Source organism: Camponotus floridanus, unplaced genomic scaffold (assembly GCF_003227725.1).
Source record: "Camponotus floridanus strain SB8 unplaced genomic scaffold, Cflo_v7.5 scaffold1, whole genome shotgun sequence".
Taxonomy (NCBI): Eukaryota; Metazoa; Arthropoda; class Insecta; order Hymenoptera; family Formicidae; genus Camponotus; species Camponotus floridanus.
In genome coordinates this window covers 3,100,897-3,114,826 of record NW_020229214.1, presented here as the reverse complement: position 1 = coordinate 3,114,826, position 13,930 = coordinate 3,100,897, and the positions used below count along the sequence as shown (strand labels likewise).

The 13,930-nt window shown below is 31.7% G+C and overlaps 1 protein-coding gene across 1 annotated transcript; it reads left to right on the top strand.

Annotated features, from left to right (window-relative positions):
* The first annotated feature begins 350 nt into the window (after positions 1 to 350).
* LOC105251664 (peritrophin-1) lies at positions 351 to 1,363 on the top strand. The gene is made up of 2 exons (XM_011258616.3): positions 351 to 461; positions 965 to 1,363. The coding sequence occupies exons 1-2, from the start codon at positions 455 to 457 to the stop codon at positions 1,228 to 1,230; spliced, it is 273 nt and encodes a 90-aa protein (XP_011256918.1). The 5' UTR covers positions 351 to 454; the 3' UTR covers positions 1,231 to 1,363.
* The last annotated feature ends 12,567 nt before the right edge of the window (positions 1,364 to 13,930 follow it).

The window sequence follows — 13,930 nt, the reverse complement described above, 5'->3', positions numbered from 1 at the left end:
CTCTCTCACTTCCTCTCATTCTCTCTAGCTTACTCGCGCTCATCTTACATTTCGTTCATATTTCGTTTCACTTTTCATAAATTCCTTCTTTTTATATTTACTCGCTTTACTATGATCCATGTCTTCTGAACATCTACACTAAGTATGATCTATAACAGAAGAGGAGAGGAAGAGAGTGCAATGAATATCGACAAAGCTGTCTTCGTTCATGATTATTACGTGAAAAATTCTACGAGTCGCAGTTTTATCGCGATATTATTACACATAACTGATAAGAGTACGAATATCAGAAGACGATTGGATTGATACATAACGATTTAAATAGACTGATAAAAAAGATCCATCGATCGGATATATAAGGAGACCTTAGATGGACGAGTGCGCAATTTCATGTGTGATTCGCACAAAGAAAGTGAAATTTTTGGAAAGAAACTTTTTTTAAATACCTAACAAGATGAAAGGTAAGCCTCATAAAAGTTTATTGTCTTATTTGATTTTTTTTTAATAAATAGAATTGCTTATTATTATAAAATCTGTCGTAATAATGAATATATTACGATGAGCATGATTTTTTACAATTATTGAAATCAAATTTAATATATTTTCTATCGTTCTAAACTTGTTATATCAAATTGAGATTGTTTTAACAAATTTCACTGAAAAATTCCGAATCCAAATATAATTGTAGAAAAATTCTTGCTACTGTTACAAAATATAATTATTTTTCTTATATAATTTAATATAAGTATGTAATGCTTTAATATCAATATTTATAATCTAATGTCTATAATTTATCTTTAATATCAAACATTCCGACAAATTCTATGTAACTTATACTTTTTGAAACATTTAATGATAACTATAAATCTAATTATTTATTTATAACAATTACTTTTTTTCGAAATGATTATCATCTTATCATTATCCTCCTAAAATTATTATGTCTCTGTTTAATATATTTCAGCCGTACTTTCCATTGCACTTGTGATGTGCTTGGTGTCTATGTTTTATACTCAGGCCCAAGAGATTGAATGCCCAAATAGACCACCAAGAGAAGGAGAGAATGCTATTCTCATCCCTGACCCTACCAACTGCAAACATTACTTCGTCTGTGATTACGGGCGAACGATCTTGATGGAGTGTCCTGGTGATATGCACTTCAATCCCATAGAAAAAGTTTGCGATTTTTCATGGAAAGCTGGATGCACGGCTAATGAACCATATAAATAACGCGATTACATAATTGTTTTACATGATATATATATTTTTTCTTTCTGAATGAATAAATTTATGCGCTTTATTTAAAGCTTTATCTTATATTTTTATTTTAATTTAATTAATTTGTATCAATAAATGACACGATATTGATATTGTTTGATAAAGAAATATATATTTCTATTTTTTCCTTTATCTTTCTCATATTTTTTACATTTATACTTTGAGAAGTACTTTAAATATGCATAAATTTGCAAACGTTAATTTGCCTTTACGAGCAAACAGAGAAACTATTTTGGCGCATTTCAAAACGGAGGGCAAATTTGGCACGAAAATATATATCTCATATCAAGTGATGGCGGAGATCTTCCCGTCGTGCGAACACTTGGCACAATTTAACAGCAATAGTTTAACGGGCAGTTGTATTGTCAAAGTGGCACTGGTGTGCAAGTGCGTTTTACGAGAGATGTAACGATCGGTAGCGAATAAACTTGGAATAGTAATTGCATGCATATGGATGAGAATGGGTAGGCCGCGTGAAATTTATTACTTAATTGTTTGCATTTTTCCGGAATTGGTGTATGTAAAAAAAATCTCTTGCGCATTTAGACTAAGTATTTTAAATCAAATTAAAAGTTTTTAAATATTTCTCTTTACAAATATATATATATATATATATATATATATATATATATACGCGAATTATATATGCATATATCTCGTTTATAGATGTGCATAATGCATTCTTTTACGCATATTCTTAGAGCGTAAAGTATATTTATATTTTTGTTTCATGGCAATTTCATGAAGCAATAAGATTTATACATTTTTTGCATATTAACATATTTACAAGCTCTTTTTACACAAATTTATATATCGGTAGAATATCGATTAAACATCAATATCTTATTGAATATACTTAGGATATTGTCATCGTATGTAGAACAGAAAAATGAAAACCGAGAAGAACGAGAGTGAGAGAAGGGATAAGAAAAAAGGAAGCACAAAGAAGGATAGTATTCGTGAGGAAAGACCTCATCACAGAACGGTGACACTTAAATTCCCTATTTCGTTTTGAGCTCCAATGGAGTTTTGTCGCCTTCCTCGTCTACGCCATCATCGCCGTCGCTAGATCGCGGCGTCGCGTTGACGTCGCTCTCCGTCCGTCAGTTAATGTCGTATTCTCCTAGCAAAAAAAAGAGTACGAGAGAAAGAGGCACGTGAAAGGAAAGGAACGAACGAGGCGGCGGACAGAGAGAACTGCGGAAGTGAACGGATCGAGACTTCTTATCGGTACGAGTCAGCTACCGGCTGCCAGCCGGCTCGCTTACGCGCATCTCGTATGTTCCCTTTCATCCCTCGTTTCTCCTTCTTGCAGTCATGCCGCGCTCTCTCCGGCAATACCTTTTTCCTCCGTTACTTCTCGCTTTACTTCTGCCGTTTCTCACTTTGACACTCGCCGAAATGTATCCTGGTCGGTGGGAAGCGTCGTCGACAAGAGCGCTATTAATGGATTCTATTCTGTATCAAATTGGAAATCGATTGGTTGCCATCGTTGTCATAAGAGGTTCCGCGAGATAGGTATGTACCGATGATCGATCCGGGTACGTTTCGTGTCTCACTGAAGCGAGAGGGAATCTATAATTGCCGAGACACGCTATTCTTTAATCATCTCGATGCATACAGACGTCTGGAAACTATTTCTGATTTGCCTAAATGTATAAGTGTAGTTCTACATTCGACATTCAAAGATAAAATAATATTATCGTGTGTTAAAACAGTTTCCATTATTCATTGTTCTTTCGTATTTTATTTATTATGTCTTAGTAATTAGCGAGAAAAGACATTGTGATAACGATACATCCTTATAAAAAGGGCACATTTATTCTTCGTAGAAAATATGAATATTGTTCATAATTATAAGTTTATATTTTAACACGAGCTGGATCTAATCTTTACTCATTTGCGCTATTCTTCTCCGTTATTCGGAAAATAAAGGAAATTCGGAATACATAATCCAACGTTTAATTTATGCAGCTTGTTTTACCAGGTGGTACGTTCTGTCAAGATGTTATGCGCGGCAGGAGGTGAGGGTAAATTAATAGCCAGACATTTTTTTTAACTAAGGAAGATAGAGAATATAAAAGTGAGGAAAGATAACGAAAAAAGAAGAGAAGTATAGTGATTATAAAACGTTCAGATGGCGTGCAAAGAACACGAAGGCTTTTCTTGCACGAGACATGCAGTAAGCTTAGGCTTTGCCCGTCAGCAGATTACAATTTTGTTGCGTGTTTCCTTGAACTTGTTATATGCATTTGTTATATGAGTTACTAGTATTCTTTATTGAATAGTATTATCGCTTTTAATACCTGACGTCAAATTGTTTTAATTCCTTTTTTAATTACGTATTTTCTCTCTCTCTTTCTGCTTGTGTTATTAAGTATTAAAAATAATTAAATAAAAATTATGGTTAAGTAGTTAAAAAATTAATATAAATCTTCTATTTTCTCTTTTATTTATCTTGATAGTAGCACATATCTTCATTAGTATTTTTTTTCGATTCGATTGTGAAAGTTTGCAATGTATCGAGACATCAAAAAAATATCTCTCGAATATTCTTACTTAGAGCTTTCAAAGCGAGCATATACATTCAAGATTATGAGAATTCGGTGGCATACTTTTCTTCAATGTCATTAAAGCCTTATGAGAAGTAAAATAATTTTTTTGTTTGCCATATTACAAAATAGAAAAATATAGAGTAGAGTCGGCCGAACGGCTGGCAATCGGCCTGCGATGTCCCCGAGGAAATCAAATTATCGATATACGTGAAGCTGATGTGCACGTAACGTATATATGACGAAGTGCGAGCTAAGAGCACAGGTGGTCGACTGATATTGGTTTTGCTCTCGGATTTGGCGGACACCCCTTATAGTGGTAGACGCAGGCGAGACTCGCCACGAAAGGCAATTACCTCACTAAATATTCACAAGTTCATTACAAGCAGAGTTGGATGCATTCACTCTCTCTCCCCTTACTCCTCTTCGCTTTTCGTTTTACCTTTTGTGTCTTTACTTTCACGTTTCTCTAACACACAAGTAACATTTTCGAAATAGATGCAGTTTTACAGAGCACAGTAGCACATTTTTGCTTACATTGCAAGTGAACTGTTGAATTTGATTTGAAGAGCTGATGCGCAAAAATCATTCTTCCGCGAATATAAATTTCTCGCTGACTACAAGAGTTATGTGCAAATGCAATCATGTGACAGATAAGATTGCAAATCATATTATTTTGTGAGGAGTATATAGAGAATATAGATTGGATTATAATAATTAGGCATTATTTAATTTCGTAAAAATTAAAATATCTTCATTTTTTTATGATTTTATTCCACGTCGCTATCAGACAACAGATATGATTTATGCATTATTATATATTATTATATATTATTAATAAATATATCAAAACATGCAGCATAAAAATTAATTTCATCAGGCTTTATATGATTTTATATGTATGGATATATATATATATATATACGAAAATATCACTTATTTCTTTTAAAAAATATTTTGTTCTATAATTATAAAAAATTTTATAATTTATTAATTGCTATTGCTAATTATTATGATAAGGATAATAAAATTACTTTCTGGATCTTTAATTGATAAATTTTATCGGATTGTGATGCTATAAATTTATAATTATAGACTATGCACAAATCCAGCTTTACATGATGAGACTTTGAATAATATCGTTGAAACTGTATATCTTTTTAATTTGATAGTTTGATACCTTATATCCGGTCGCTGTCGCACTATTGGAATATTTCATCGCTGTGGAAAATGATATTGAGAAATTGTAAAATGACTCTTTTATTTCAATCAGATAGGGATTAACTTTATACGACTTCAACGTGTATCAAATTTTTATATGACATCCCTTATATGCAAGCACGGCTGAAAGTTTAGAGCTAACGGTGGTTCTCAGTGTGCTGCTCGAACGCGCGCTGTGAGGTTTCCGACAAAAAGCTCATAAAAATTTAATAGATCGTTCGACCCGAATGCAACGGCAGGCTTTTTATGGCTTATAAATGTTTCGTTTGACCGAAAACAATTTTCTCGGTCCGAAGATCACGACGTAAACTCGTAACAGCATTGGTCAGCTCAAAATACATATTTTAGAAAAATCATTACCCTTAATTTAAAAATTTTTAATTTAAAAATTTATAAGAGCACTGCATTTATATATAAATTATGTGCAAATTTAATTATTTAAAAAATAAGCTGATTTTAATGTGTCGATTTATGAATCACCGATGTATTTTGGATCACCGATTTATTACAACGATGTATTTTGAAATAGTATCAAATAATTTTATCAGCACTTAAATTTCGACGAAATCCAGATCTTAATCTATTATCTTAATGTATCAAGACAAGTTTTACGCATTATGTTACATAATGTCATCACATGCAAAATGTTACTGTCAAACATTGGGAACCATTGGGAATATCTAAAGACAGATTTATCTAAAATTATTTCACATAAATGTTACATTACATATTTAGATATTATACATATTGAGTATTATATATTTGAATATTACACATACTAAATATTATATATTTGAATATTATACATATTTTACTATCGTCATCTAATATATTACATATTTAATTTAAAGTAAACTATATTAAATTATAGATTATAGATAAAAATGAATAAATTATTATATTGTGTATTTTTCTCATCTATTTTATAATTATTTGTTAAATATTAATTAGCACTATTAGACAAAAAGCGATGATGTCATCTGTGAGATTGATTTTTGGCATATCGGAATATACTCGGGATTTTCGAGAGCATCACATGCGCGTCAACTATCCTGCAGGGACTTCGATTAAAATTCGATCGGATATCATCAGTACGTCGTGTGATATTCCGATTTATGTACGATGCTGATAACAATCATATTGAAACTCACACATTAATTGATCGGCAGGAATGATATTAGAAATTTATGTTCTTCCAAGGCAATCGTGTCTATAGTATGTATATTTTATTTATAAAAGTAAAATAAGCGATTAAATTATTCTCAATCAAAATTATTGTAAATAATATATGCAAAATTAACTAAAAGTACATAATGACTCATAAATAAAAATAAAATATTTATTTAAATTATAATGTATTATTGGAATTTGTATTATTTTGCATTATTAATTTCTGACGATAATGTTACAGTAATTTTTTATATTATTCAATTAACTTTTTTTCCATTATAATCGCATAATCGTTAGATACGAGTAACACACTCGATTATGAAAGTATCTTTATATCAATATTGTAAATGAGATTAATATCAAATATTTGATGTTTCCCTCCGATATTCAAGAATTAAGTTAGCACTTTAGCATTCAAAAGCTGTTTCCACTTTTGCCATCCGCGTGAAATTCGCGATCATAATCCTATTTCTTTACTTTATGGAGATATTGCGCAGATGCAAAAGGTGAACTAGCTGTGCGAGGGCTATAAAGGAAAAGGCGACGGAGCTTTGTTCTCCCTCCAATTCGATCTGGATTTACGATATTAGTTGCAACAGCACCTGAACCCAGACCAGCCAACCTTGTTTTAAACTATCTCAGACCAGCTCCTTACTGTACACGCACGTTAAATCGGTTTTCTTTCTTTATTTCTATGCTTTATATTTTATTTTTTATTGTAAATTTTTCCTCTGTTGTTTGTATTAAGAAATTGGCTTCTTTGCTTTCAACAAACACTTTGTTTTATATAATTATATTTTGTTTTATACAATTAAATTTTATTTTATATAGATTTACATATGATAATTGATGACATGAATGAAATAAACATTTTTTAAGTTAAATTTAGAAACCGAATTTTTTTATTTATCGATTTCGTTATTCTTTAAGTTTTTATACGCATTCATGCAATACAACTACTGATTTCGATAAACTAGCTGCATTTATATAACACATAAGATCCGTTTCCAATAGGTGAATTTATGTACTATTAGATAGCAAAAGCAATATAAATGAGATTTTAAGTATATCTATCGCAAGTAGGTGTATTGCATGCGGATGCGCGCCACCGATTTCTCGTTTTTTTCTCTCTTTAAGCATATTTTCTATTTTCATCGAAAGGAAGACGATAAATAATAGACGCATAAATCTCGTCACGTGGCACGGACGTATTCGATCGACTAAAATGGCAGAGAGCGACCGCGATATTATTTTCTCAATGCAATGAACATTTTAAGGAATTGAATCCCGCATATAAGTTTTAGAGAATCCAAAACTTATAATAACATTAATGGCATTTAAAAGTTTTGAATAATAACAATATAATAAATTAATATAATGAAATCGTATTAAATGTAAATAATTACCTTGACGTTGTTAAATAGTAATTTTGTATAAATTATACAAATGTAACATTTATTTCGCCAATAATTAGAAACATAGAGATAATATGGCAACGTTTATCGTATAACCGTGTATTTGTATGATAAAAGCGCGAATGTACACGCTCGAGAATAAGGGACGCATATCAAAATACATTGCGGAGTAAATCATATCAGAACACTGAATAAATGCATAAATGAGGGAGCGCGGTTAAATGCTGAATAATTCGAGGTAATTTCGAGACGAAAAACTTTCATTTGCGTGAAAAGGCTTTTGGAAGTAAGTAAGGGCGGATTGTTGTTAGAAGCTACGGGACTGGTAGCCAAGCCGCTGCGCGCTGGTGTGAATTTCATTAAAAGCAGCGAAGAGGTGAATAGAAAAAGAGAGAAAGAGACAGAAAGGAGGGAAGGGAGAGAAAGAGAAAGAGATTTGTTCGTTCGTAAAGAGAAATGAATGAATTTATAGTTTTTAATATTTGTTCATTGTACTATCTCGACGGATTCACATTGGGATGTTGGGGGAAGAGGTATAAAACATCCTTCTGCTTACAACTGCTTATTATTTGAGTTTTTCACTAAAGACGTCGTTCTTTCACTGGATGGAAGGTTTTAATACTTTTATTCCGCCGTAAGCGCTCGATGTAAACGCAGGATGATGCGATTTGATATTGCCGGTAATAAATTTCGATAGTCCCGAGGGAATAATTAAAAGATGATGAATTTTAGAAAAAGAAAAAAATATACCATAAGAGGTTACTCAATCGTCACTAAATATTTTATGCAATCATTACTAGATGTACCTTCATCTTTTAAGAGGAAAGAGGCGGTTACTTTTGCAATCGTTGATTTTCAATATTAAGTAGTTGTTAAAAATGCAAAATTTCAAGGATATTGCTGTCGGTCAATGGATCTCTGCAATTGAATGGACGATACGGACGGTAGAAGTGATGTTGAAGGACATGATATAGGGTTGATGTTAAAGGACAAAGAGAGGCGAAAGGCAGCGAGGAATAGGAGACATAGGTTGGTTTTCGAGAACCGGCAGAACGTTGCTGTCGATGAATAGAGAGGTAATGAATCGCACCGGACACTAACACGAAAGAGGCGAGGCAATTCTAGACATTTGGCTGGACTCTGCCTAAAAAATGCATGTATAGATATAGACACACAACACACATACACATACACACAGAAATATATATATATATATATATATTTAGAATCTCTAAATCCGCGCTTGCTATCTATTTTCGTCAATAGGCAATAGATGGATAGTCTGACCACAATAATAGTGTATAAAAATTATTATACTATTTTTTATGAAATAATATTCTTATTTAAGGCTATATTTTGATATTTGCGTAGATTACATATAGAAAGTGAGTGGGTAAAAAGATTAATTATATAAATATCCTTAGAGAGTATGTCTCTTGATATTTATTCCTCTCACACTTCGAATTTCTCTTATAATCGGTCTGGTCCTGCCTGTGACAGCTGCGCGCTTGGAAATATAATTTATATAGGATAGAGTTGCTTACGTGATTTATATATGTTTGTCAGGAACACATAAGGCCAGTATTAGTCCATTTCCAGCAAAGGATTATGGTAGAAAATCAAGATTCATTATTAATAAAAAATATATTTTAGACATTATTATTTTATATTCATTAATTACGGATAATTGTTTAAAATCAAATGTACTTGTATCAATAAATATTTTTATTTTATGTAAATTTTTTTATAAATTTATTTGCTACAATATATGTATGTATAATTTTATACTCTTCTTTTTTTACTACAATTTCTGTACATAATCTTCTTTATATCTCTAAATGCATTTTTATACATTATAACATTACTATGTCATTCTTCTCTCGCACTTCCAACTACTAATACATTAAAATAAAAAATCAAGCTATTAGAACTTGCAAGGATTGATGGATTCACAGCGTTAATCTATACTCTTGTTGTTTTACGAACGCAACCGAAACATTTTGTTGCTCTCTTTGTAACTATTCTATCTCTGCGTTCGGCACTGCTTATCTCGACACGAGGAGCACGATCGATCGAATTCAGGATTACAGGTACGAGGAAAATCACTTTGCAATGAGGTCGATGGAAGAGAAGCGCCTCGAGCAAGCTTCCAGAAATAACCGAATCATTTAGATTTCGAGACTCGCCAGAGGATGGGCGTGCTTGCCGGGTTGTTACAGAACCTTCCCGAGCGATGGGAAGATGTTGCGTGGATCGACGATAGCAAAGGGATGGGTGATGGAAGAGTAGGGAAAAAAACGCCGATACTTTTATCGGTACTGACGATCGTGAAGCACCGACGATTCGATTCTTTATAGTATTCTTATTTTGATCGAAATATACGAACTTGCATACGAATGTGTGCGTATGTAAAGTTAAGCTTTTTATTCCATTCTGTATTAGAATTGAGTATTTTAAACAATTATTTTAAATAATAAAAAATATAGATAATTTTTTTCACAATATTATATATTGCCGCATTATTTACGAAACTTTATTGTATACATAGCCATTATTTAGAAGTTTAAATTGATTCTTAAAAAAGAAATAAGATACCTATAAAATGTTATAAATTTTAATTAGAATATAAGTAAAAGATATATTATTTTATTAAATTCACGCATTTATTATAGTGTATATATGTTTCGGAATTATTAAATTTATGTAAATTATCGAGAAAAAGCACATAGCTTCACAATGACTTTTTGATTGAAATAAATTGTGAATTTTTTAAATTAAATTATTTATATCATTTTTATTTATAGCCACAGCAATTATATGTGTTCCTTTCTTTCAAGTATCGTGATATGTCGTGGCTAAGAACGCCCGTCTCTTGCGGTGATTCTCGGTTATGCATTTCATATCTTCGTATCGTTACGACATGAAGCAATCGCACGTGTCTAATTCTGTGCATAAAAAGCATACAGCCACTTGCAGGCAATTACCCCGGCCTCTAATTGGCATATAACGTATCGTGTCGCGTGTATTGTCTTGCGCTACATCCAACGTGTACCGAAAACCGTATGGATAGCTTGTTGCGAGCCATTACTTTGAAATTTAATTGGCGCACGTTGTGGAGCAACGTAGCACATCTTGCTGAACCACATAGAATGCACGATGCGATCAATACCATCAGATAAAGATACCGGTTATGACAGTAATTATCTTTCCTAAAACAGCATGCTTTTACATTCCGCCGGTGATTTATTATTATAGTCGGATCTGGTATTATAATAATTGATACTGAATGCACGATTTCACATTTTAGTATTGATTACCTAGCTGTTATATGCGCGCGCGCAATTTACTTCGGGATATTATAAATTCTACTGATAATGAATCTATGTCAATCATATTATTTTTTATATATTGCATTATTTTATCGGATTCTACTTTTAAAAGGAAGTATCAAGAAAGATAATATATATGATAATTTTATAAATTCAGCAATTCTTGTATGCTAATGAAGGGCTTGCTATCAGAATTATTCGGACGAATTTAAAAACAAATTTAGCCTCAAAAGGGATATATGTGCATTTTCCAAGTAAAAGTCACGTACGTTTTATCTCGTCGTGCTGGCATACATATTTACACACCTAAACGACATACCTAAAACGAGGTGAATGACAGGCGCTCTAGCGAGAGACCCATTTTAGATACAGTTCATAATGCTAACATTTCAAACCGCAGCACCCCCATTTTTCATTACGCCTTTTTGCTCTTCAGTCTGGGACTATAGTCAATGGGCCAAATATTATGCATGAGCTCGTATCATCTATGTATATACGCAGTAACATGACGTTATAAAAACCCCATAAAAGCCTGTTTCCCGGTAGGTAGGTGATGGGTGGACGACAGCACCGGCCTCGTATCTGCGGCTTAATCATCATCAGATATTACGTATTTTCATAATATTTTATACCTGTATGTTGTGTATCGTGTCGTCGCCAACCAGAGTGTCCTATGCAAGATTTGCACTACTGATGCAGTTAAAAACATGTACAAAAAATAATATAAAAATTTTAATATTCTTATTACACAATGTATTATTATATTTACATGATATATTTTTTGGTGCATATTCATAATATTACAGAATAAATTTTTCAAAGACTCACATGTGTGACACAAAGTCTATGTATAAAATAATTCATATAATTTTTAAGATAAAGAAAAAAATTTTATTCGATTAAAATAATTTCTGCTTGTGTTTTGTAAGCATATATATAAGCATGTTATATAAATTTGCAAAGAAAAATGTTAATCTTAAATGTTTATTATTATAATTGTACATTATTATCAATAATTATTATTTCATAACACATATTAAATTATATAAAATTTATAAAATTTATATTTGAAATATGTGATTATATGTGTATCTATATGTGTATGTGCGTGTGTGTGTGTATAACTGTGTGTATGTATAGTACATATATATAGTTTTAATATGCATACATGACTTTAATATGCAGACGCATTATTATCTATAATGTGTTTCGTAATATCTAAATAATTAGAGATATGAATATTTTATAACTGCCAATTCATTTGTAAAGACATTAAGGAAATGTGATGGTACAGTCATATCGAAAAGCGAATCTTTACGAGCGTGATATTCCTCTTGTCTAAATTACGATGTGATATCGCGCAACGCAATTCGAAACGTATAAGGCATTTCTATGTATTAGTGATAGTTATCTGAAATGTTTATGGCTTTTCTATATATATTTTTGTATTTTAAGATGATGAGCCATTGCGATGATGATTATCAGCAGTTATTATGATCTTTTTGATAACGCGATTATCTTCTGTGAACATAAAAAAAAAAACACGAACAAAAACAAATTCTCTTAATGGAAAATCTATTTAATCACTTCGACAAGGGATTAGTTACTCATTTATTTTTATCAAAATTGATAAAAATGATATTATCGATAATAATTATGAGAGCATCATTCCATATTATGCATTCAAAATTTATATTAAAAATGTCAATTATGTTCATTTTTAATTTATTAAAATATCTGTGATGAAAAAGGAATTGTTATATTTTATATTCTTAACAAATTTTTAATTATTACGAATTATTTAGTTGATTATGTTTCTCCTGATTATGTGTCTTCTATGTATCTTGATTGTATTCAATCGTTAAAAATGTCACCTTTGTCACTTCGTATTTCCCGCATTTCGTATCTTTAGATGCCCGTTTAGCATGGAAATGCAAAGGTCTCCGAGTGGTGCTTTACGCCAAACAAAGCGATCTGCTTTAAACTCTCGACACGAGAAAAAAGTCGTGAGGGAGGATAGGTGGACTGTTTTGCTTACGTTCTACTGCAAACGTCGGCTATAAAAACGAAGGTAGAAGCGAAGATGGAAGTAGGAATGAGATCGACGAGATTCTCTAGCTTGAAGCAAATGCAGGCCGGTGCTTTTGAAGGTGTGAGATAGGTAATACGTAGTATACGGCACGGAATGGTGGATAGCGCTGATCCCCGGAGGTTGGGTTAGTCATAAACGACGTGAATCGAAAGAAAAACTGCTAAACGAAAATGCCTGCCCCGGAAGATCGGGACGGACGATCTAATGGGAAAAATAATGGATTTCCAGTAGTAAAGATCGCCTGGCCAGATCTCGGTCCGTCCACCCTTGCTGGATCATCTTACTGCTGCGATTTCACTCGTCTCGCATCCAACGAAACGTACGCGTGTGCACGGAACTGAGGCAAATCGTATTATCGAATAAAATTTTATCTTGCATTCGATCTATGTGCATCACAGTATCACAGTAATTCGTGATTTTCATCAGTTAAAAAATAAAACGATTACTTAAATATTTTTTTCGGATACAAAATCTCATTAAATGTCAAAATGAGAAAATTTATTCTGAACACAGTATATTATGAAAATTTAGAGGTTAATATAGTTTCTCAGATGAGATTTAAAGATGTCAAAGTTTATATATTAAAAGATAAATTGTTGAAATTTTTTTTGCTTAAATCTTAAATATATTTTTTATTTTATGTGAAAACATGTAAAGAATATAATGTTTTAATTTAATTGTTTTATTATTAATTTAACATGTATCTGTGGTTTAATTTATTTAACATCATATTCTAATTATGTTTTTTCATTAAATAATTTTACATTGTGTTTAATCCACAAAATGTCATATAACACATACATAACAATTTGGTAGTTATTAATATTCAACGAGTATATATAATTTGTACAATCGGAAATATGATAAAGAAAA